At 47.8% G+C, this 19,604-nt stretch overlaps 8 protein-coding genes and 2 non-coding genes across 10 annotated transcripts; 6 read left to right on the top strand and 4 right to left on the bottom strand.

The window, feature by feature from the left end:
• Window positions 1-282: 282 nt before the first annotated feature.
• On the bottom strand, window positions 283-368 carry POJ06DRAFT_t17. The gene has a single exon. It is a non-coding gene; the product is annotated as a tRNA-Thr (tRNA).
• Window positions 369-651: 283 nt separating this feature from the next.
• POJ06DRAFT_246229 (uncharacterized protein) lies at window positions 652-1,817 on the top strand. The gene is made up of 3 exons (XM_056186756.1): window positions 652-976; window positions 1,028-1,128; window positions 1,187-1,817. The coding sequence occupies exons 1-3, from the start codon at window positions 739-741 to the stop codon at window positions 1,526-1,528; spliced, it is 681 nt and encodes a 226-aa protein (XP_056046428.1). The 5' UTR covers window positions 652-738; the 3' UTR covers window positions 1,529-1,817.
• A 4-nt stretch (window positions 1,818-1,821) lies between these two features.
• On the top strand, window positions 1,822-3,120 carry POJ06DRAFT_273570 (nuclear pore complex assembly-domain-containing protein). Its single transcript, XM_056189589.1, has 4 exons — window positions 1,822-2,154; window positions 2,207-2,430; window positions 2,482-2,691; window positions 2,745-3,120. The coding sequence occupies exons 1-4, from the start codon at window positions 1,995-1,997 to the stop codon at window positions 3,072-3,074; spliced, it is 924 nt and encodes a 307-aa protein (XP_056046427.1). The 5' UTR covers window positions 1,822-1,994; the 3' UTR covers window positions 3,075-3,120.
• Window positions 3,121-4,375, bottom strand: POJ06DRAFT_299260 (mitochondrial glycoprotein). Its single transcript, XM_056190678.1, has 5 exons — window positions 4,148-4,375; window positions 3,961-4,091; window positions 3,835-3,896; window positions 3,611-3,782; window positions 3,121-3,561 (listed from the first exon to the last, which is right to left on the bottom strand). The coding sequence occupies exons 1-5, from the start codon at window positions 4,317-4,319 to the stop codon at window positions 3,247-3,249; spliced, it is 852 nt and encodes a 283-aa protein (XP_056046426.1). The 5' UTR covers window positions 4,320-4,375; the 3' UTR covers window positions 3,121-3,246.
• A 326-nt stretch (window positions 4,376-4,701) lies between these two features.
• POJ06DRAFT_235918 (uncharacterized protein) lies at window positions 4,702-5,695 on the top strand (the record flags this gene model as incomplete). The annotated part of the gene is made up of 3 exons (XM_056185865.1): window positions 4,702-4,809; window positions 4,858-4,923; window positions 4,982-5,695. The coding sequence occupies 3 exons, from the start codon at window positions 4,702-4,704 to the stop codon at window positions 5,693-5,695; spliced, it is 888 nt and encodes a 295-aa protein (XP_056046425.1).
• Window positions 5,696-5,811: 116 nt separating this feature from the next.
• On the bottom strand, window positions 5,812-7,704 carry POJ06DRAFT_60250 (uncharacterized protein). Its single transcript, XM_056191258.1, has one exon. It carries the CDS (start codon window positions 7,410-7,412, stop codon window positions 5,928-5,930), a length of 1,485 nt encoding a protein of 494 aa, XP_056046424.1. The 5' UTR covers window positions 7,413-7,704; the 3' UTR covers window positions 5,812-5,927.
• A 1,868-nt stretch (window positions 7,705-9,572) lies between these two features.
• On the bottom strand, window positions 9,573-11,808 carry POJ06DRAFT_294244 (uncharacterized protein; the record flags this gene model as incomplete). The annotated part of the gene is made up of 5 exons (XM_056190463.1): window positions 9,573-10,126; window positions 10,185-10,788; window positions 10,846-10,904; window positions 10,932-11,207; window positions 11,737-11,808. 5 exons carry the CDS (start codon window positions 11,806-11,808, stop codon window positions 9,914-9,916), a joined length of 1,224 nt encoding a protein of 407 aa, XP_056046423.1. The 3' UTR covers window positions 9,573-9,913.
• A 29-nt stretch (window positions 11,809-11,837) lies between these two features.
• On the top strand, window positions 11,838-13,857 carry POJ06DRAFT_246215 (NADP-dependent oxidoreductase domain-containing protein). The gene is made up of 5 exons (XM_056186754.1): window positions 11,838-11,860; window positions 11,916-12,214; window positions 12,270-12,328; window positions 12,391-12,473; window positions 12,533-13,857. Exons 2-5 carry the CDS (start codon window positions 12,195-12,197, stop codon window positions 13,379-13,381), a joined length of 1,011 nt encoding a protein of 336 aa, XP_056046422.1. The 5' UTR covers window positions 11,838-11,860; window positions 11,916-12,194; the 3' UTR covers window positions 13,382-13,857.
• A 685-nt stretch (window positions 13,858-14,542) lies between these two features.
• POJ06DRAFT_t19 lies at window positions 14,543-14,624 on the top strand. Its single transcript has one exon. It is a non-coding gene; the product is annotated as a tRNA-Ser (tRNA).
• A 597-nt stretch (window positions 14,625-15,221) lies between these two features.
• Window positions 15,222-19,410, top strand: POJ06DRAFT_299255 (uncharacterized protein). Its single transcript, XM_056190677.1, has 3 exons — window positions 15,222-16,443; window positions 16,493-17,033; window positions 17,085-19,410. Exons 1-3 carry the CDS (start codon window positions 15,461-15,463, stop codon window positions 19,281-19,283), a joined length of 3,723 nt encoding a protein of 1,240 aa, XP_056046421.1. The 5' UTR covers window positions 15,222-15,460; the 3' UTR covers window positions 19,284-19,410.
• The last annotated feature ends 194 nt before the right edge of the window (window positions 19,411-19,604 follow it).

Below are 19,604 nucleotides of genomic sequence, written 5' to 3'. Positions count from 1 at the left end.
CAAAGATGTCTTCGACTAACTAGTCAATAGTGATTTTCGGTCGGTACGTTTGCGCATTTGCAATCCCATCTGAGCTGCTAATCAGACGCTGTGTGACCGTAGGCAATAGGAGTAGGCACAACTTTGGATGCTGCTGCGATGAATTGCAGCTTAAATGGATACGAGTTCGTTTATCCTTTTACTCTTGTCGCCACGATTTCATCACATTGTTTCTCAAATCCAAATTATCAGAATGAAAAAAAGAGGCTTGCACAATGAAGCACATGCAATCAAAAAAGTATATGCCTCCTAGCGGAGTTGAACCGCTGACCTCAGCATCTCAAATTCTAAATACAAGTGCTGCGCTCTACCAACTAAGCTAAAGAGGCTACCGACATGCAAATGGCGGAAAACCCAAAAAGCCGCAACTTCTCCAATCCCTAACCCTGGATGATCGATTTCCTTCCTTCCCCGACGCTTGTCAGCATTAAGAGTCGTTAAAAATACAGTAAATGCTTATTAGGGCTTTTGTATTTAACCTCTATTGGTCGGAAATAATGTCAACTTAAGTGTTACCTGCAAGAACTACAATGCATCCTTATCCAACGTTAGGCATACCACTGCGTATCCATCACCATTCTAGCACAGTTAAGGCCAAAATTTAAGTTCGTAATTTCCGCGACATGTACCCAACGTTACCACCTGATCCGACTCCTGATCCCGACATTTCTTTTGTTTCTAAACAGATTTTGGATAGGCATGGGTTCTGCTGCATCCAAATCTACGCGGAGGTATCCGTCTGCAGCTGCCCGGGGCGGTGTTGAGAACCTGCTAAAAAGTGAAGCGCGACCGCCGCCGACGCCTGTCGTGCCACGTAGGCCGAGTATTGGGCCGGAGTCGATAGATGATGTGATTAAGCCTGTTGAGTCTGCGTTTCAGGGGAAGAAGAATCCTAGTATGAATGATTTGGCCTTGGGACTGGAGGATTTCGATGCAGGTGGGTTGCCGTGTACAGTCGCATCGACCCAGTCGGCTGACCCGATTATAGGCAGTGGGAGTGGGAATTATAATGCACAGTTTAATGACATGCTGAAGAAACTTGGTCCCGTGCATATTCAAGGAAATATCACGCAGTCAAATAACATTCAGGTACAGTGACGTCAGCTGGTCGTGGGAATCATGGATATCGGGCTAACGCGACTTGCAGAACAATCCAGTCGCGCAGATGTTCAAAGTCAGAGAGCTAGTCAGCGAGCGAGGAAAAATAGAGCAAGAAGATCTTCATAGACGGCGGACACTGTTTTCAGCCGCGGAATTGGCGGAGATCTTGGATTTGAGTAAAAAAGCCTGGACGAGGAAAGAACTTGAGGACCACTATCACCTCGACCCGACCGTTTGGGACGACCTTGGGACGGCGTTTAGAAAGTTTACACCAGAACAGTCGATTGATGCTGCGAAAGATGCTGAAGAAGAAAGTTTCGAGATTTTAATGAGGCATGGGGACAGTTCGTATAAGCCGGGCAAGGAAAGTGATACCGAGACAAAGTAGTTGAACGTAGCGAACATCCGTGGCAGTATGATATATAAAGAGTTATTATTATTTATTATTATTGGCGTACTTGGGTTTGATTTCGCAAATATTTCTCCCGTTGTACATATTGTAACTTATTTTGTATTATAGAAATGTAAATAAATCAACGCTTAAGCAATTTGCGGCTCGCGACTGCGACTACAAAAATGTTCCTAATGCGGGAATGGCCTTTCTGCATACGCATTATTATAGGTGCAGAAATATATCATAAAGATTTGACTACGTTTGCAGCATGAGTAAGCCAGATCAGGGAATGCCCGAGGAGTACAGTACCCACTAGCCACTAGCGACTGGACTTTTCAGGGGTCCGACCTAATCCAATGCCCCTGCCAAACATAGAACGCGCAGGTTCGTTTCTGTTTCCCCAAGTGAAGTTTCAAGGTCAGGTCCGCAAATACCATTACTTACACCGTGTGTCGTGAACATGGACGGAGAAGTGGAAGAAGGCATCGAGGCTATTTTTCCGTCTGCCGAATTCCCTTACGATCGACACCTTCTCAATGATCTATCAACGCAGCGAAACAATCTGGATGGCTATCTCTTCTTCGATCTACTAGCCACCGGCATAGCTGCCGTTTCAGATGGTATTCTCCTATTTTATGCGCGCTTGTGACCGTATTACTAACGTACATGTAGCTCAGGATTTGTATCCACCTCGGGACTCGATAGCGCTACACTTCTTATATGACCACATTGCTACCGCGAATGCAGATATACTGAAAAAGCACTGCTTGTTGTACTACATCCTAAAGGACTACGGACCTCAGAGGGCCAGCGACTACGTCGATAGCGTGCTGTTGCCTGACGCGCACAAACGATTAATAGATGGCGTGCACGCGCTAGACCGGTTTCAATTCCAGGTATGAGTGTCTTCTGCGCCGCCAATAAGCTAGTCTAACTAATGATTTCAGGAAGCAATGACGAACTTAACTCACCCTTCAGTTCGATTACAATTCACAGAAAAAGTCCTGACCACGCTCTTGAAGTACTGCGACAGAGGACCACAGTATATCCGCATCTACGTCGCCGTCACCAACCCGATTCTCGACACGCGAGAGGCTGCTACCGTGTACTTGGATGCCCTCAGCCGAGTCTCCATATTCGCGGCTCTTGAGTTTGTGGTGCGTCCCATCTTCACCAAGACTGTGACTAAAACATCTGACTGATCTTGTAGAGAACAACGCCGCCAGAAGATCGAGCGGAGAATTACAGGATGCTAATCGATTTGTGTCTCTCAAACGGCCCGGACTCCAGTGCATATCAAGTTGCGACTCTCCCGCTTAATGAAGAAGAAGAAGAGATTGTACTCCCGTATCTTACAAGCAGGCCAGACGCTATAGCCAAAAACATTTTAATAGTTCGTGAGCTGCATCGGGGCCACTTAGACAACGCCAAATCGGTAGCGACTTCAAGGCAGACACAGATATCGCTAGGTACAGGGAAAGATAAGCAATGGGTTGCCATTGCTCAGAAGCTGAAGACAAATCCAAGTCAGCTTTTGTAAAGTTCGCCGAGAGAGACGAGTTGTATCATAGGTTGCATAAGCACATATGTACGATAGCCGCTGTATGTATTTACTACCTAAATATACCAAAGAAGAAACTTTTCATTACGCGTAAGGAGAGAGTGCCATTATACAAATGCGGAAGCCGCCGCGAACCCAATCCTAAACACATTTACGACTCGAAGAACTTCTTGACGTCTTCCAACGATTTGCGGTATAGATGATTTTCCTTGACCTTGGAGTACGAGCAGATGAATTCGCCAATTTCACCGTCCAGGCCGACAGACTCCAAATAGGTATAGTAGGCGTCCTGGAGTCTGTGGTCGAGGTTCTGGAATGGAGGGCCCCAGTATATGCTCTTTCGAGTTTGTTCTGCCAAGGCATCGTCAGAAAGAGCGATTGCACTGTCCTTGAAGAACGTGACCTGCTCGATCGCAAGGTTCTCTGGCTCCGAGTTGGCGTCAATGACAACCGTTCCTTTACCGGGCTGCAACAAAGTCAGCGCATAGCCATTAACAATATCGAAACTTACCTACCTTGGTAATATAAATCTTCGTGGGCAAGTATCCCTCATTGAAATCCTCTTCCATCTCACTCTCCTCTTCGAGCTCCTTTTCATTCTCAAACTCTTCTGAAAACTCCTCCTCGCCGTAAGCAGATTCGCCGGTGTAACTGTTCACATCAGAAGGAACAAACTTAACAAGAATCCTAGGTAAAATTAGCTGCTGGTGCTTGCGCTTGCACTATGTGGAATACGCACTCAGTGCCGTCCTCGGTAGTCTTTTTCAATGTGACGTTGTCGACATCAGGAAGCTCAATTAACTACACATCATGCGGTCAATTCATGATCCACGCAAATATGGCAAAGCCACACTCTCAAACTTACCTCAAATCCGTGAGCGTCCAAAATCTCCACCAGTCCTGAGGTCGGCTCTTCCTCCTTTGCCTGCGAGTCCTCGAAAGAGAGCTCATCATTTAAAATCGACACGAGCTCATCGCGGGGAGATATTTGCGTACCTGGCGCCAGATCTAGTTAAAACACAGCAGAAAAGTACCGGCTCTAGAACACTTACGTTTTTCTTTCTTGGAAACCTTTCCACCAGCATGCTTAGCTGCAACGACAGGCATGGCACTGAAAGCCCGGACATTGCAGACCATCGCCTGCTGCCTCAGAATACTGCCAATCTGAGCACGAGGACCTTTAGCAGCACGAGTGGCAGCACGCAGAAACATACGAGTGGACATTGTAGAATTTTAGGCTAACAGTCACGAGAAACGACGGAGTATTGCTGCGGTGACGAATAGAGATCGAGTTCATGGATTGCGACCATGATCCAAGAATCTTCAAGGTGGTGAGGCAGGGTAAGCCCGGGTAACAGAGCAATTGGCGCGATGCCGGCGACCGGTTACCGTGCGATCCTTCGAGACAGCCGGCATCAGTTTTCGGATGTAGTTTATTGTTTATTGGCAACCGCGAATTAGAAAGTGCTTCTAGCTTTAGATATTATATGCTGTCATGGCTGATTCAACAAGCATATCTGACACGTCGGGATTGGCATCCGTGCCGGATCAAAGTCAATCGACGACTTCATCCGCAAGCCAACCAGGTTCCTCAAATCTCACGTATATGAAAGTCCCCAAGCTCATTAAGACTGTGTTCGACAAGTTTCCACTCGTAAAGTATCCTGAGGCATCGCTGCCGTCCACTTGCTTATTTCCAGCTCCGGCTGACAAGGTATCTATATAAGTCGATACAATTATGTACTCTTCTGACTCGGGCTAGATTGGAACGGCATTTGTGCATTCGACCGCTGATGATTCGATATATCCTCAATCGATACGACTTCTTGTATGTACCAGTATCTTATAACTAGGTTGCAATGATGATGTGCTGATTTAATACCTAGACTATTCTCAAGCTCGCCGGCGTCACTGACAAGTTCGCAATAATTCCATCGTCGCCCCACGCGGCGCCAAAGTCTGGCTCAGTACCGTACGTGTTCCTCCGTTCTCGTCCAAGAATAAAGTCAGACTTGTTACCTCGCACTCTCTACCCAGAATCAAAAGCGTTTCACCAGTGGCTTGCTTCCATCGCCCCATCGTTCCCAGCATTCGATACTGCTAAACAAAACCCGCTATTATCCCTGGTCGACATTCGACTTCGGGACGCATGGCTGCTGACGTTGTATCTATATCCTGCGAATTACAAGTCGATCTTGGTCCCACGGTTGACTCAAGCGTATAGCCACTCAGACACATCTACGTCTATCATACCTCACATACTTGCATACTCGGCATCGCGTGAAGCGCAGCAACTGCTCACGGGGAGCACTGGCGTGTCGCGTATCACGGAGACTATTCAGAGAAGTATCATTACGAACGCGGAGGAGGCTCTTGACGCATTGGCGAACCTGCTATCCGATTCGGGGACTCCTTATATCAATGGCTGGGAGCCAGGTGTACTGGATGCAGCTGTGTATGGATACCTATGGCCGATTTTAGGTTTGGAATTGAAATCCCTGGCAGGCGACGGCCAAGCGCAATTGAAGACGTTGGTTAAAGAGCGAAAGGCACTAGTAGACCTGGTAGAACGAATCCATGACCAAGTTCGCAAAGTGTAATAGCGTGTAATAGATTTCTAGTGTGTGTATAAACTTCTTGTACAATAGCGTCCAGTGTAATATTTGGTGCACAAATCGAATGTATATAGCGACATAAGCCATTAATGGTACATATACCCTCGTGGAAATCAGGTATAGAAAGCATGATAATCAAGCGGCGAAGCACAGTATCTAAAATATTCAAACCATGACTTACGCCTTTTTACAAGACGAATATTCAAAATTTCGGCTCTCAAACAGCCAAAATCCTGACCGTATTCTCGTCCATTGTATCGAATCTGAAATCCTGCCCGCTGCGTCTTAACGAAGCCTCTGTATCGTTCGAGCGGCGCTTGCTACAATCTGAGTTGCTTGTGCGTGACCGAATGCTGCCGCTCAACGCGGCTGCCTTTAGGGAGTAAACGTCCCTATCGTCTTCTTCGTCTGTGTCCTCCGCAAAATAGTCCCACGCGTGACCAGCACGGAGTGTGGTGCCGCGCTCTCCAATCCAGCAGACTCCGCCTACCGGATGAATAGAGTTCGATGAAGCAGACGAAGTACCACTTACGGCATTTTCCTTGGGATCATTCAAGCGTGAACCTGGTACAGGGCTCGTACTGGTGCTACTATTGACCGTTGTGATACTGCTTGTGTCGTCGGCGAATCCCGAGGTGGTACTACTCGTCGCCGAGATGGTACTTCCACCACTCACCTTTCTGGACGACGGCGTATTCGTATTGCATTGTGCGCTGCTGTTTATACCCGGTTGAATATAAACGCTATGTTGACGTGGAGACTGGGGGAGATAGCCACGCTGAGTAGTCGTGTAATTTCTGTTCTGGCTCATGTTGGCCAAGTCATCGACGCTGTAGAGTGCACGTACAACCTCAGATGAGGTCGATGGATTCTCACCATATGTTTTCTGCGAACTGTTTTTGCTATACAGCAATGACGAAGACGCCTTCGCCTTGACTTTCTGAGTCAAACCTTCACCTGTGGCCAACGCTGCTGAGAACCCAGACGAGTGTTTGCTTGAGCTAAACTTCTGAGAGATGCTGCGCAGACGGGAACTGGAGGTGTTCGTCGTCGATGCCAACGACTCAGCGTCATATTTGTTACTGGCAGTTTCAACTTTCAATGGGTCCCGTTGGCCCTGCCGATTATGATCCTGCTGTTGTTCGGTGACCGCTCGTCGAATGAACCCAGCTGCAAGTTTCCGTCTTCGTTCAAGACCATGAGTAGGTGTTGTTGACTGCTGATCTTGTTCGCGGGCTTGCTTTGCTCGCAGCTTAGGAACAAATAGAGACATCGAGCTTCCGGTTTTCTCCACATGTCTGTACATCATATTGCGAGCGCCGTCGGGCAAGTCAGGACGGCACGACTGACTATCGACCGTAGCAGTTGTCGCGGTGCTGCGTGTAGAGACTGACGAGTCCCGGCGCCGTCGGTGAGAAATCGACATTGACTTGAAGACTGAAAAAAGACTTGATGAGCTCTCGCTCCGCCTCATAGCATTTGAGGAAGACGCGACGCCGCCTGTGTCCGCCATGCTTGTCTCAAATGTGGATGGGTGCGTGTCGGCGAGTATTTTAGACGCGCCAGATGAACTGGTGACGCGATCCCTCTTACCAGAAGAGGACGTCTTTGAAAATCGGGCGGAAAATCTGGAATGAGAGGGGTCTGGCCCAGCAGGGTGTTGTATATGTGTGGTTTCTGTATGAATCTTAGAGGCGAGCATCGAGACAAAAGTATGATATGTCTAATGTACCAGAGCCGTATGGCAATCAGCGCAGATGGCCAGATGCCACGGTTGTAGCAATGACGACAAATTTCAAACGGTCCCTTCTTCTCTGTTTTGGAAGACGTAGTTGGAATGGCAGAAGGGCCGGATTTAAGTCTTCCAACTGGCAAGTCAGGGACGCGAACACAAATGACGTGACAGAACACCAACAATCGCAAGTAGCTAGAGTGACCAGTGTTTGTCCAAAATGTACGGACGGGAGGTATTCGTACAGAGCGGCGGAGACGGGCTGCAACCCACGACTGGGAGTTTTTCACTGTTGTTCGCTACGACTGTTGTCGCGCATCCTGGCTCTGTTTACCCTGTGCCAGATCGGGACACCCCAAGCCAAAAGACTGGACAAAGACGGCTTAGCGCAAACTTTCTACGCGCGTGAGACAAACTTTGACAGCCACCCCGTGTATTAGACGGTACCAGACCCAACGTTTCCACATTGCATGCCAGCTTTTCGTTCGCACTCCGATAGGCACTGCTTTGGAAGAACAAGGCTGGACTAGGGATTTGTTCGGGCCGTGGATCGAAGAGTGCATTTTGTACTGCATCTGCTGTTTTAATTTGCATGGCGACAATGAAAAATCAATGAGGATCATACCATCTCGCGGCAATTAACCCCGAATTCCGTGGAGATTTTCTCTGAATCCTGAATCCGGATGTTTCACTTGCTGGATAAGTGGATACTGTCAGGCTGACCGGTTCTGATTTTAGATTACTGAGGTCTGCTGAGATTCAGTCTCCCGAGCTACCGGCGTTACCGCGCGAGAAATGATATAGAGCAGAACACGCATTGCCAGAGCGGGCATTTTGGCGTGCGGCGCGGCGAAGTCTCCACGGGTCGATCCTTATTTCCTCCATACTCTGGCACCCTTCCGAAGACACGAGCGACACATGCCCCTCAATCCCTGACATCCTATTTATTAATAGGTCATGGATTTTACTTTATAGGAAATTAGGAATTCGCTATAGGCATATAGTATAGAAGTTCGGTATGATACCGCCGTTTTTGGTGGCGAATAACGAATAACGAGTATTATTCGCAGTCCTTCCACGGAGCGAATAATTGAGCGAATATAGTCGCTGAATAGTCTAGGGGTGGATACGATTACGGTATCGTCAAAATTTTATACTATTCGTAAAGTTAATCGCAAAACCGAGAACCTAATCGTAAAGTAATCGTATAGTAATCGTATTCCTATTTAGGTATGGCGTGAGGAAATTTACCCTGACTCTCTTACACACATAATACGAACGAACTATCTCGATCATTTTGCCGCTCGCTTGACAACTTAAGAAAATTTGGATCTCCGTCGCGACCCCGCCGAAAGTTGGGTTAAGACGGCATTCCATGGAGCCAGGAACCATGAGAAAGCTTACTTTACTTGCAGATCACTTTTCAAGAGCAGCTGAATGGTAATTTTGCGCTATTTATTTCTATTTATTTGTTTGTCATCTACGTGTGCATTTCAGAGCAGATAATGAAAGTCACGTGCATGACTATACGATTTTTTGCGAGTAACCCACCTCAGCGCTCGTATAGTTAATCGTAAAGTTTAAATAGACTCGTATAGTAATTGTATTGGACTTTACGAATACGAATAACGATTAATCGCAAATCGTATCCACCCCTACCGGCGAATACCCGAATAAAATCATCGAAATATTTCGTAATACTCGGCATTGCGAATAACGAATACGAATATAATCGATTACTGCGAATATTCGTATTCGGAACAGCCCTACCAACATGGTCAATCCTGGCGCGCAAGCTTCCAATGACTATTAGCTAGGCTATATGTTGTTTCTTTGGACAGTAGGTGGATTTCGGGTCTCTCCGGCTCATGAAATTTGCGAGACTAAAATTGTCATGATATGACCAAAAGGGGTTATCGTCTCGACAGCGTTGTCAAGACCATCCCGCATTTCCATCGTGGGATGTCTTCCCCGCACCTAGCGTTAGCAGGCGGCGGGATGAGAGCGGGGCGAGGACACCCCAGTCCCTGGGTGCCCAAGAGAGAAAAGCGTAGATTTATAAAGGGAGGCAATCTTCCCTTAGATAGAAAAGTAGTATACATTTCTCAAGATGCACTATCTCTCAGACGAAGAGCTTTAAGACTACTCCGACTGGGAGGACGTCGTCGCCCCTGCTTTAACAAAAATAGCAAGCCCCATTTCATGGTTCGGTGCATGCCGTGGCAACTTTATCGCTTATACAAGAATCTGTAAAGTTGATGATAATATTAGCCGCAACAGCGAGGATATATACAACAGTCACAACTTGAATAGAAATATCATGCATTCATGCTTATAGTGTCTACTACATCATAGTCTGACACAACGGTTATGCAAGATCATAATCATAGAAGTGTTCACTACAACCAAAGCTAATGATGGTCTCTATCCTGCCTTCTTGTTGTTGAATGGTCCGGCAGATACCAATGAAATCAATGCCTCTCAAGTATGAAATCATTATATCTGTCTTTTGCAGTTATCTCCATGGCATACATAAGACTACGCAAATATCGACATGGGTCAAAATAAACGTCACTATCTGGAATGTTGGCCGCACCGGATTCACGATCACCTAAAAAATCGCTTATTTTAAGCCCAATTGTCGTACGTAGACGCTCATACGCCCGCCCATCTTTAATCAGCCACTAAATTAGCATGAACGTGAGCAGACAGGCTACTTGGTCACACAGAATTACTACTCACGCTTCTGACAGGATCCTTCATGCCCACGCGCCAAACTTCAATGAAAGCATCACTCATTTCCCCAAACCATCTGTGATTGCGGTATTCAACGGGACCATAGAAGCCGTTTTCTGTCTTCCTTTGCCTGACATTGCGGATATGCCTTTTCATTCTTGCCACCTCTAGATCGACATCCTCGATGTTCTCGTATGCAGTATGAGGATTTTTGAACCTTAGTGATTCCTTAAGGCATATCAATACCACAGCTTTTGCATTCGTACCTTTCATCCACATGTCCTTGTCACGAAGGAGTCTACTATAATGCTCAGAGTGTCCGGCCTCGATGACAACCCGCAGGACAAGTCCAGCATTGTCATCATCATAGAAGAATGACCCATCAGGCTCTTTCGAACTTTTAGCGTACTTGCCGTAAGTACCCTTCTCGGTTCTAGATCCAGTCCCAACAATCCTGTCGCGTTCTTGAGGCGAGTGACTTGAGAGGTATTCACGAACGCCTGTATCGACTTCAATGTTGAATTCATAAGCTGCAGCTTCATGGAGAGCTCTTTGGATAGTAACAACAGTCGCTACCTGATCTAAGCTATTGTATGACAAGCGTGGATAACTACACCGTTGAACTGTCAGCTGCACTCTGGAGACGGAAGACGACAAATGCTAATACATCTGATCCTCGCGAATGTCCATATCCTTTTTTAACTTAGACCAGCTTTTCTGCAAATCCTAGTACATAGAATAAGACAAGTGAACATCTAATCGCTGTTCTGTTGTATTGTTCTTCAACAGGTGAAGTGCCTTGGCATAGTTCGACATTTCAGTCTTGTCTTTCCGTAGAGAAGTATCTGGGGCCACAACCACTGGTACCGTATTCGATTTCTTATACCATGCAATCAATTGCGGCGACCAGGCAAAGGAAATTCGACGCCCACTCTCTGACCGGCTACTGAAGGAAGATGCAAGACTCTCAACGGCTGGCGATCTCGCACGTGCGAGAAATTTGTGAACAGCGCCCAGCCGTTCCGGAAACTATTGCGTCCATATTTCATAAAGAGCTGCCCAGCGGAATGTAGGTATTCTTGCGACATGTTAATGAAAATAAACTGACAGCCACCTGAGGTGACAAGAGATTCCAAGTGTTTGTGGCTGCGCGGACGGAAGCGTCATTGGACTAGGGTTTTTGGGCACGAATCGACAAGGCGAGATGGATTTGCCTCATGGTAGACCGCATCTACGCTCTCCGCCCGTTTTCGTTCGTGTTTCACTTGATCTTACTAATCAATGGTCAGTCAACCATGTCACGGAACATTCATTGCAATTGTTCCGGATAAAGAGGGTGTGATATGGAGACGCCGTGATCGAGTTGCTCAAGGCAGATCCCGCCCTGGAGCAAGGGTAAGTCCAAGGATGGCGAGATCCAAGCCACTTGGACACTACCAGTTCCGGGGACGCGTACTCGACTGTGGGCACGGGGGATAAGGAACGGTGTTAGAATTTTCTCTATCACCATTATGTTCCTGTTATTTGTCTATGTATATGTATATGAACATATACATACATATGAGAGGCCAGCTTCTTGGAGCTGGCCGTTGTTGCTTGTGACCCATGGCAGGGCGTAACCACCAGACATTTTTGTTGTATTTCATGAAACTTTGTATGTCCGGGTTGGCCGTCTAATACAAGTAAGTATGCTGTGCTCCGGGTAAATTGGATAACCCTAACCTTCTCGTGCTATAGGTCCACAGCCTACCCCGCAGGCAGATCATCTACCTTGCGAAGATAACCCGAGATAGACCCGATAACACCTTCATCAACACACATGGGGAGCAGCCCCGTGGGAGAGGACGACTATGTACCATACTGAATATTCAATGTCGGAGATTAGAGGTCCACCAACCTACCAAATTGACGACTACCCCGCAAACAAGGAGAAACCTGTATAAGTAGATGTGTTGACTTTAGCTGCATGATGAACGCGTTTCTTACCAAATTGTACGCCATTGGTTTTACCTACTGATGCCGGTCGAATATCGCAAGTCAGTGTTGTGTTCTCCTCATACTTTGGTCGGCGACTAACTAGTCCATGCATAGACTCGGAAGCTCTGGATTGAGAGTTTCGGTCCCTATTCTGGGATGCATGTCATTTGGCTGTAAGCTTTTACACATGGCCACTTTTGGATACTAGATATTCTGACTAGTTGCGCCATCTCAGCATCTGAATGGCAACCCTGGGTTCTCGAGAAGGATACCGCGCTTCCAATTTTAAAGAAGGCCTACGATTTGGGTATCACGACCGTAAATTACCCCTAATTATCAGATACTTCATTCTTAATACTGACACGAGATATTTTCAGTGGGACACAGCGAACGGTTATTCCAACGGCGATTCTGAGCGAATTATCGCAGCCGCCATCAAGAAGTACAACATGCCCCGCGACGAACTTATCATCATGACGAAATGCTTCTTTCCATACGACAAGAAGAGTAAGAACGGCTTGAAAGGTGACGTCGCAAACAAACGTCAGTTCGTGAACCAGCATGGCCTCTCGCGCGCCGCAATCTTCAACCAGGTCAACGACTCGCTGGTGAGGTTAGGAACCGACTACATTGATGTGCTCCAGATTCATCGCTATGACAAGAACGTGGAACCAGAGGAGGTCATGGGGGCATTGAATGATTTGGTAAGGTCCGGAAAGGTCAGGTACATCGGTGCAAGCAGTATGTGCTGCTACGAGTTTGCCATGCTGCAGCACGTGGCAGAAAAGAACAGGTGGGCCAAGTTCGTGTCAATGCAGGATCATTACAACTTGTTGTATCGCGAGGAAGAAAGAGAAATGATTCCATACTGCAATCTTACCGGTGTGGGATTGATTCCGTGGAGTCCGCTTGCTGCTGGATATCTTGCCCGTACAATCGCCGCGACATCGATTCGGAAAACCGGCATGCACAGTTTAGATTATCAGGTCACAGATCGTGCCACCATGGAAATAATAAACCGTGTTGAAAAAGTGGCAATGGAAAAAGCCTGGCTGATGAGCGATGTGGCGCTCGCGTGGATCTTGACCAAGGTCAGCAGTCCAATCGTGGGTGTGAATAGTATCGAGAGATTGGAACAGGTCGCGGGTGCAAATGGCAAGTCGTTGACGTTAAAGGAGATTAAGTTTTTGGAGGAACCGTACGAGCCGCGGAGGATCATGGATTGATCACTCATTGAGGTATACAGCAAGATAATGGATACATGTAGCATAGGTCAGATTTAGATCTCGATTGTTATGTGCGATTAATATGTGTATGGTAACTTAGAAATAAGCAATTTGGTTTTTGTTCTGTGTTGCGTGTGGCTGAGGACGAGAACCCGTGGCAAATAGTTAAGGGTCAATTGGCAGTTGCATTGTGGTCGGCTACCTCTTTGTCAAATATCATAGCAAAATATGTCAAACGCGCTCATAGTAAATAATGTATTCTGTGTTGTTATGCTCTAATGTTCGCAATAAGTTGACAGTAATTACTGTGATAGTCGCTGACGGGCCAAGCTTCGTTAAGCAAGACTGGGGCAATAATTAAGGGAACGGAGTATAATATCCGGGTCGTAAGCCCCCACAACCTGCCTTAGACCTCCTTGAAAGCAGTTGTCAGACACTTTCTCCATGCCATGTCATTCATGAAACGCTCAAAGAGACTTCCTTAGACCATGAGACGCAGCACTTGTTAATAGTCTCTGGTACGTACACGCATAATGAGTAAAATAGCTTGGGAATGGTATCTTGGCTGATTTTGTCAGGGCTGTAGGCGGATAGGCGGATAGGCGGATTTGGCGGATACAGATGGCGGATATGGCGGATAATCCGTATATTCTTAATTAAATTGAATAAAAGGTCAAAATCGAGAAGGGTTAGGGTCACAGGTAGCCCTAACCCTTAACTTGCATAGTCCGACAAGAGGTTATTCTAGCACTGTCGTACTGGCTCACATGTAGCGGGGATCACCGACCATATAAGTTGCGTCCGCTACAGCGAGTCCATTTAGAAAATTCAAATATCATGTTAGAGAACTTTGCGAAATTTTTGAAGAAATTAGATATATAATAACTATTAATGAATTTTGCAAATTTTAAAAGGCGGATGGCGGATTTGGCTGATATAAAAAGGCGGATGGGGGCTGCGGATATGGGAAAATTTGGCGGATATCCGCATCCGCCACAGCGCTGGATTTTGTTGCTGGTCTTGTTACCTGTCTTCAAGCTGGTTCGTGTCAGCAAATTACAAGAAAATATTTTTATTCACTTTTTGGGAATATTAGAAAGAGATTCCGTAATTTTTTTCGTTGGCAGGTGACGGAAATATCACCCAAACCCTGTACTGAAAGGCGCTATGGCCGAGCGGTTAAGGCGAGAGATTAGAAATCTCTTTCCCTATGGGAGCGCAGGTTCGAGTCCTGCTGGCGTCGGCATTGTTTTTGAATTTCGACTACTCCCGTGCCAGTCCGTGTAAACATATTCCTGTGATGTTTGACGTGCAGCAGACGTCACGTATATCAGTATCGCTCCTATGTAATTGCTGCAGGTTGGCTAGCTTCCCAGAAATTTGATGTTTAGTTACCGACTATATCTAGCTGCATAGGCGATGCCTGAAATTCAGTTATTATGCTACCGTTCCGTTGAGGCGGGGCAAGGAGAGTAAGTTTTCAATCATGTCCGGCACAATAGTGTGAAGTACATTATTCGTGTCTTGGTATAAGCCCATGAGAATACAAAAATCGTAAACGCTGGATAAGAATTCTGCATAATTCAGAACAATGGTCGACTATTGTAGATTCAGCGCAGACTAAATAGATTGACGCTAAATACAACTGACGTGGCTAATCGCAACGATTCTGGCTCTGCCAGGGGTTCGGCCCAAGTACCCGTGGTGCAGATCAAAAATCATTAGCCTGGTGACTTCGTCGAGGGCACAATGACCGCCGTCGAGGGCACAATAGCCGCAGCTAAACTACTTTCAGCAGCTGAACTGCCCTAACCGGACTAGCGTCCGAGGGCAGAATACTCGCGTTATCTCGTGCCGGGCACCGCAATCTGCATTACGTCCTTCGAATCAAGACGAACTCTGTCTGCTTCGACGCTTTATCCTACGGTTCTCGAGCTTGGCATACGTTGGACTGTCCACACATAGGTATGTTTGTTGCTGCAGCGCGGATATATAATTGCACCTCTCCCCTTGCTACGACAGGCGCTCGTGCTTCTACACAATATCATTGTTTTCCAGCATTTTCCGACTAGCACAGTCATGGAAGACAATCTGGCTCTCGTTTCCGATGTCGTGTATGTACGCAATATTCACTGCGCATCATGTGTGAGAGCGATCTCGAGCATCCTTTATTCTCTGTCGCCGCCACCGTCAAAGGTGGAGACATCCGTCACTGACAAGACCGTCCGCGTCACGCATTCGGAAGGCGTTACACGGGAAGCTATTCGCTCAGCGTTAAAGCATGGAGGATTCGAACCAGTCAGTTCTGCGGAGCATGCGGGGGCCACAGACATGTCCCTTGCGAGTGCCGCGTTTTCGTCAAAGCCTTTTCCGTTTAATCTTGCACCCAATTGGTATCGGCGTCGACACCACCGAAAATATTGCGATGCGTGTCATTCAGATCACGAGCCGCTGTTCAGGAGAGAAAAGAAGGGCACGGATTCGGTCCCGATGACAACCGTGGCCTCGGAACAACCGGAGCCGAGTACAGAATTTCTGGCGCTCTACTCCGTCGGTGGGATGACGTGTGCGTCATGCTCGAACGCGATCACAGCAGCTGTGAAAGATATTCCTGGTGTGTTGGATATTAGCGTTGACGTTCTGGGAAACTCCGCCAGAGCTGTCGTGGCACGTCAGAACTTGGCGGACGAGGTTAAAGATGCGATAGACGATATAGGGTATGAATGCGAGCTAGTCGAGATTCTGCCGGTCGGTCGCCCGAGCAGCGAGCAGCAGACGTGGAAAGTCACGGCGTCCATCGGCGGCATGACCTGTGCGTCGTGCGTGAGTGCTCTTTCCGAAGCCTTCAAACAGTTGGATTTTGTTTTGGAAACTAATATCACGCTGCTTACCAACTCCGGCACATTTATCGTGAATGATCCCAACAAGCTGGATGTGATTAGGGACACCATCGAGGATATTGGCTATGAGTGTGGTGATATTTCCGTTGTTGAGGATCGGTCTTCGGTGTTGAAGAAGCGGTCCCGAACGGTGATGATTCGTGTGGATGGCATGTTTTGCGAGTAAGTTATTTTATTTGGAGTTTTGGAGACATTTGTTAATTGCATGTAGACAATGTCCTCGTCGTATTAATGAGGCGCTCCAGGAGTACGGAGAGTCAGTCGAGATTCACTCAGGTCCGGTTACGATAGACAACAATGTGATTCGTCTATCGTACATCCCATCAATTCCGTCCGTCACACTTCGGGGAATCATTAAGGACTTGTCTAGTCTTTCGTCCCAGTTCACGTTCACGATCATACATCCGCCCACATTAGAGGAACGCGCCCAGCAAATTGCCCTCAGCGAACGTCGCCGCATAGCGTTCCGCATGGTTCTCAGCATCGTGGTCGCGATTCCTACTTTCATCATCGGCATCGTCATGATGATGCTGCTTCCAAAGTCAAGTTATCTCAATCAATATGTGATGGAGCCAATGTGGGCAGGACGAGTTGGACGTGGTATCTGGGCGGTATTTTTTATGTCAACGGTGGTGTACTTCTTCGCGGCCGATATTTTCCATGTCAAAGCTATCAAGGAAATCAGGAGCCTGTGGAGACCTGGAGTTCCTTTTTCTAGGCGGTTATTTAGATTCGGATCTATGAACTTATTGGTAAGCAATTTGTACTTCTTAATCGCTTGACTGCGAGTAACACCAGACTAGATGAGTCTCGGCACGACCGTCGCCTACTTCGCCAGTATTGCTCTTCTCGCGCTGGAAGCGGCTTCTAAACCGGCGATGCCGATTTCGACCGAGGATTTGTCGTCAAGCTCGGAGTCGATGGATTCAATGCCGATGGCTGCAGACAATTCATCGACAGTCACAGACTCGATGGATTCTGAAGGATATTCTACCACGTATTTCGACTCCGTCGTATTTCTGACAATGTTTCTTCTCGTCGGTCGTCTGTTAGAAGCGTACTCGAAGTCCAAGACCGCATCAGCCATCTCGCTCCTGACCAATCTGCGGCCCAGAACAGCGCTTTTGGTCGACTCCGTTACAGACAAGACTGAAGAGGTCGGAATCGACTTTATCGAAGCTGGCGACACAATCCGTGTACTCTCCGGCATGTCGCCGCCGGCGGACGGTGTTGTTATGTCGGGTACTGCAGACTTCAACGAGGCAGCACTCACTGGCGAGTCTCTTCCTGTCGAAAAGCATCCGGGCGACAAATTATTCGCTGGCACTTCCCACTCTGGCGGCGGTGCGATCACGATGATGGTGGAATCGGCAGAAGGCGACTCGATGCTTGATCAAATCACCAATGTTGTGCGACAAGGACAGATGAAACGCGCCCCGATTGAGCGTGTTGCGGACCTGTTGACCGGGTATTTCGTTCCTACGGTCACTCTGATCGCGATCCTTACATTCGTGATTTGGTTAGGGCTTGGCGAAGGTGGTGCCCTGCCCGACAGTTACCTCGATATTGACATTGGTGGATGGCCAGTTTGGTCACTTGAGTTTGCAATCTCGGTCTTCGTTGTCGCGTGCCCTTGTGGAATTGGGCTTGCTGCACCGACAGCATTGTTTGTTGGCACGGGCATCGCAGCAAAGTACGGTATTCTTCCCCGTGGCGGGGGTGAGGCATTTCAAGAAGGCGCCCAGGTGGACGTTGTAGTGTTTGATAAAACTGGCACGTTGACAGAGGGTGGTGCGCCCAAGATCACGGACACGATGTATTTGTTGGAGGAGTGTAAGCCGGTTGCGATTCAGATCGCGCGTGATTTGGAACTGAATTCGACCCATCCACTTGCCAAGGCGATTCTCGACTACGCAGAGCGGGAGAACGGCCTGACTGATTCCAGCGACGAGTCAGTCTCTACGAACACGCTCGAGTCTGAAGTGGAGAAGGTCGAACTGGATGGCTTGACGGTTGAAGCCGATGTCAGTTTGCGACAGAAACCCACCTTGCCGAGAGTCAAGACGGCGAACTATCGTGTGCATCTTGGTCCTGTCAAGGTTGATGATATCACCGAGATTGCTGGCCGTGGATTGAAAGGTCGCGTCGGTAGTTCGTCAGCAAGTTCGGTGACGGGGACGCGAGACGATGACATTGTGGAGGCGATTATTGGAAACGAAAAGTGGATGGCCGAGAATGGTGCTCTTTTGACGGACGACGAATCGGAGTCGATGAGGTCGTGGAAGGAGCAGGGAAAGTCTGTTATCTTGCTTGCAGTCCGTCGATCCACCGATGAAGAGAAGAAGTTCACTGTTATCGCTCTTTTCGCGGCTGCGGATCCACTGCGTCCTGAGGCCAAGTACGTGATAGAGCAACTCCACAAGCGGAATATTCAGACGTGGATGATCTCCGGCGACAACGAAGTCACGGCTAAAGCGGTCGCGAGGCAAGTCGGGATTGATGCCGATCACGTTATCGCAGGCGTGCTCCCACAGGAGAAGGCAGAGAAAGTCAGCTGGCTCCAGAAGACTGCATCGGTGGGTCGCAGAAACGGACTGCTCTCGGGTCGTTACAAGAAGGAACGTTCGGTGGTGGCCATGGTCGGCGACGGCATCAACGATGCTCCCCCTCTGTCGACGGCCGACGTTGGCATTGCCATCGGATCCGGCTCTGATATTGCGCTTTCGTCGGCGAAGTTTGTGCTCATGTCCTCGCAGCTCACACAGATCCTCACTTTGCTCGACATCTCCCGTCTCGTTTTCCGACGAGTCAAGTTCAATTTTTTCTGGGCCGGGGTTTACAATCTGATTGGAGTCCCGATCGCGGCCGGCGTCATATATCCTGCGAACCATGCACGGCTGGCGCCAGCGTGGGCTAGTTTGGCGATGGCATTGAGTTCGGTGTCTGTAGTGTGTTCGTCGTTGGCGCTGAAGTTGTACAGACCGAAGAAGTATAAGTTTTAAACGGGCATGATGAGTTGTTCTGCTGTTTGGGTTTTGTGGGTTGAGATAGGGTCAATAATACATGGTTGCATGGTATGGTTAAGGAATGCAGTTACTGTACAATGAATTGAATGAAGTTATATTCATGGAACTTGGTATCAGACTAAGCAATAAGACTACCTACATCATTCTCTCCATTCCGGAACGGAGGGCTTTGTCTGGTGTGTCGTAGCCCCAAAGAATATATAGGTGCCACTCATTAGTTGAAACGACGAGTCAGCGTTGCTCTATATCGTGTTTACCATCGATAAAAACCTAATGGCCGTTATTAACTGTCGCCTG

This window comes from Lipomyces tetrasporus (genome assembly GCF_029532465.1).
Source record: "Lipomyces tetrasporus strain NRRL Y-64009 chromosome Unknown POJ06scaffold_2, whole genome shotgun sequence".
Lineage (NCBI taxonomy): Eukaryota > Fungi > Ascomycota > Lipomycetes > Lipomycetales > Lipomycetaceae > Lipomyces > Lipomyces tetrasporus.
The sequence above is the reverse complement of the archived record's forward strand: the minus strand, read 5'-3'. Positions and strand labels throughout refer to the sequence as shown.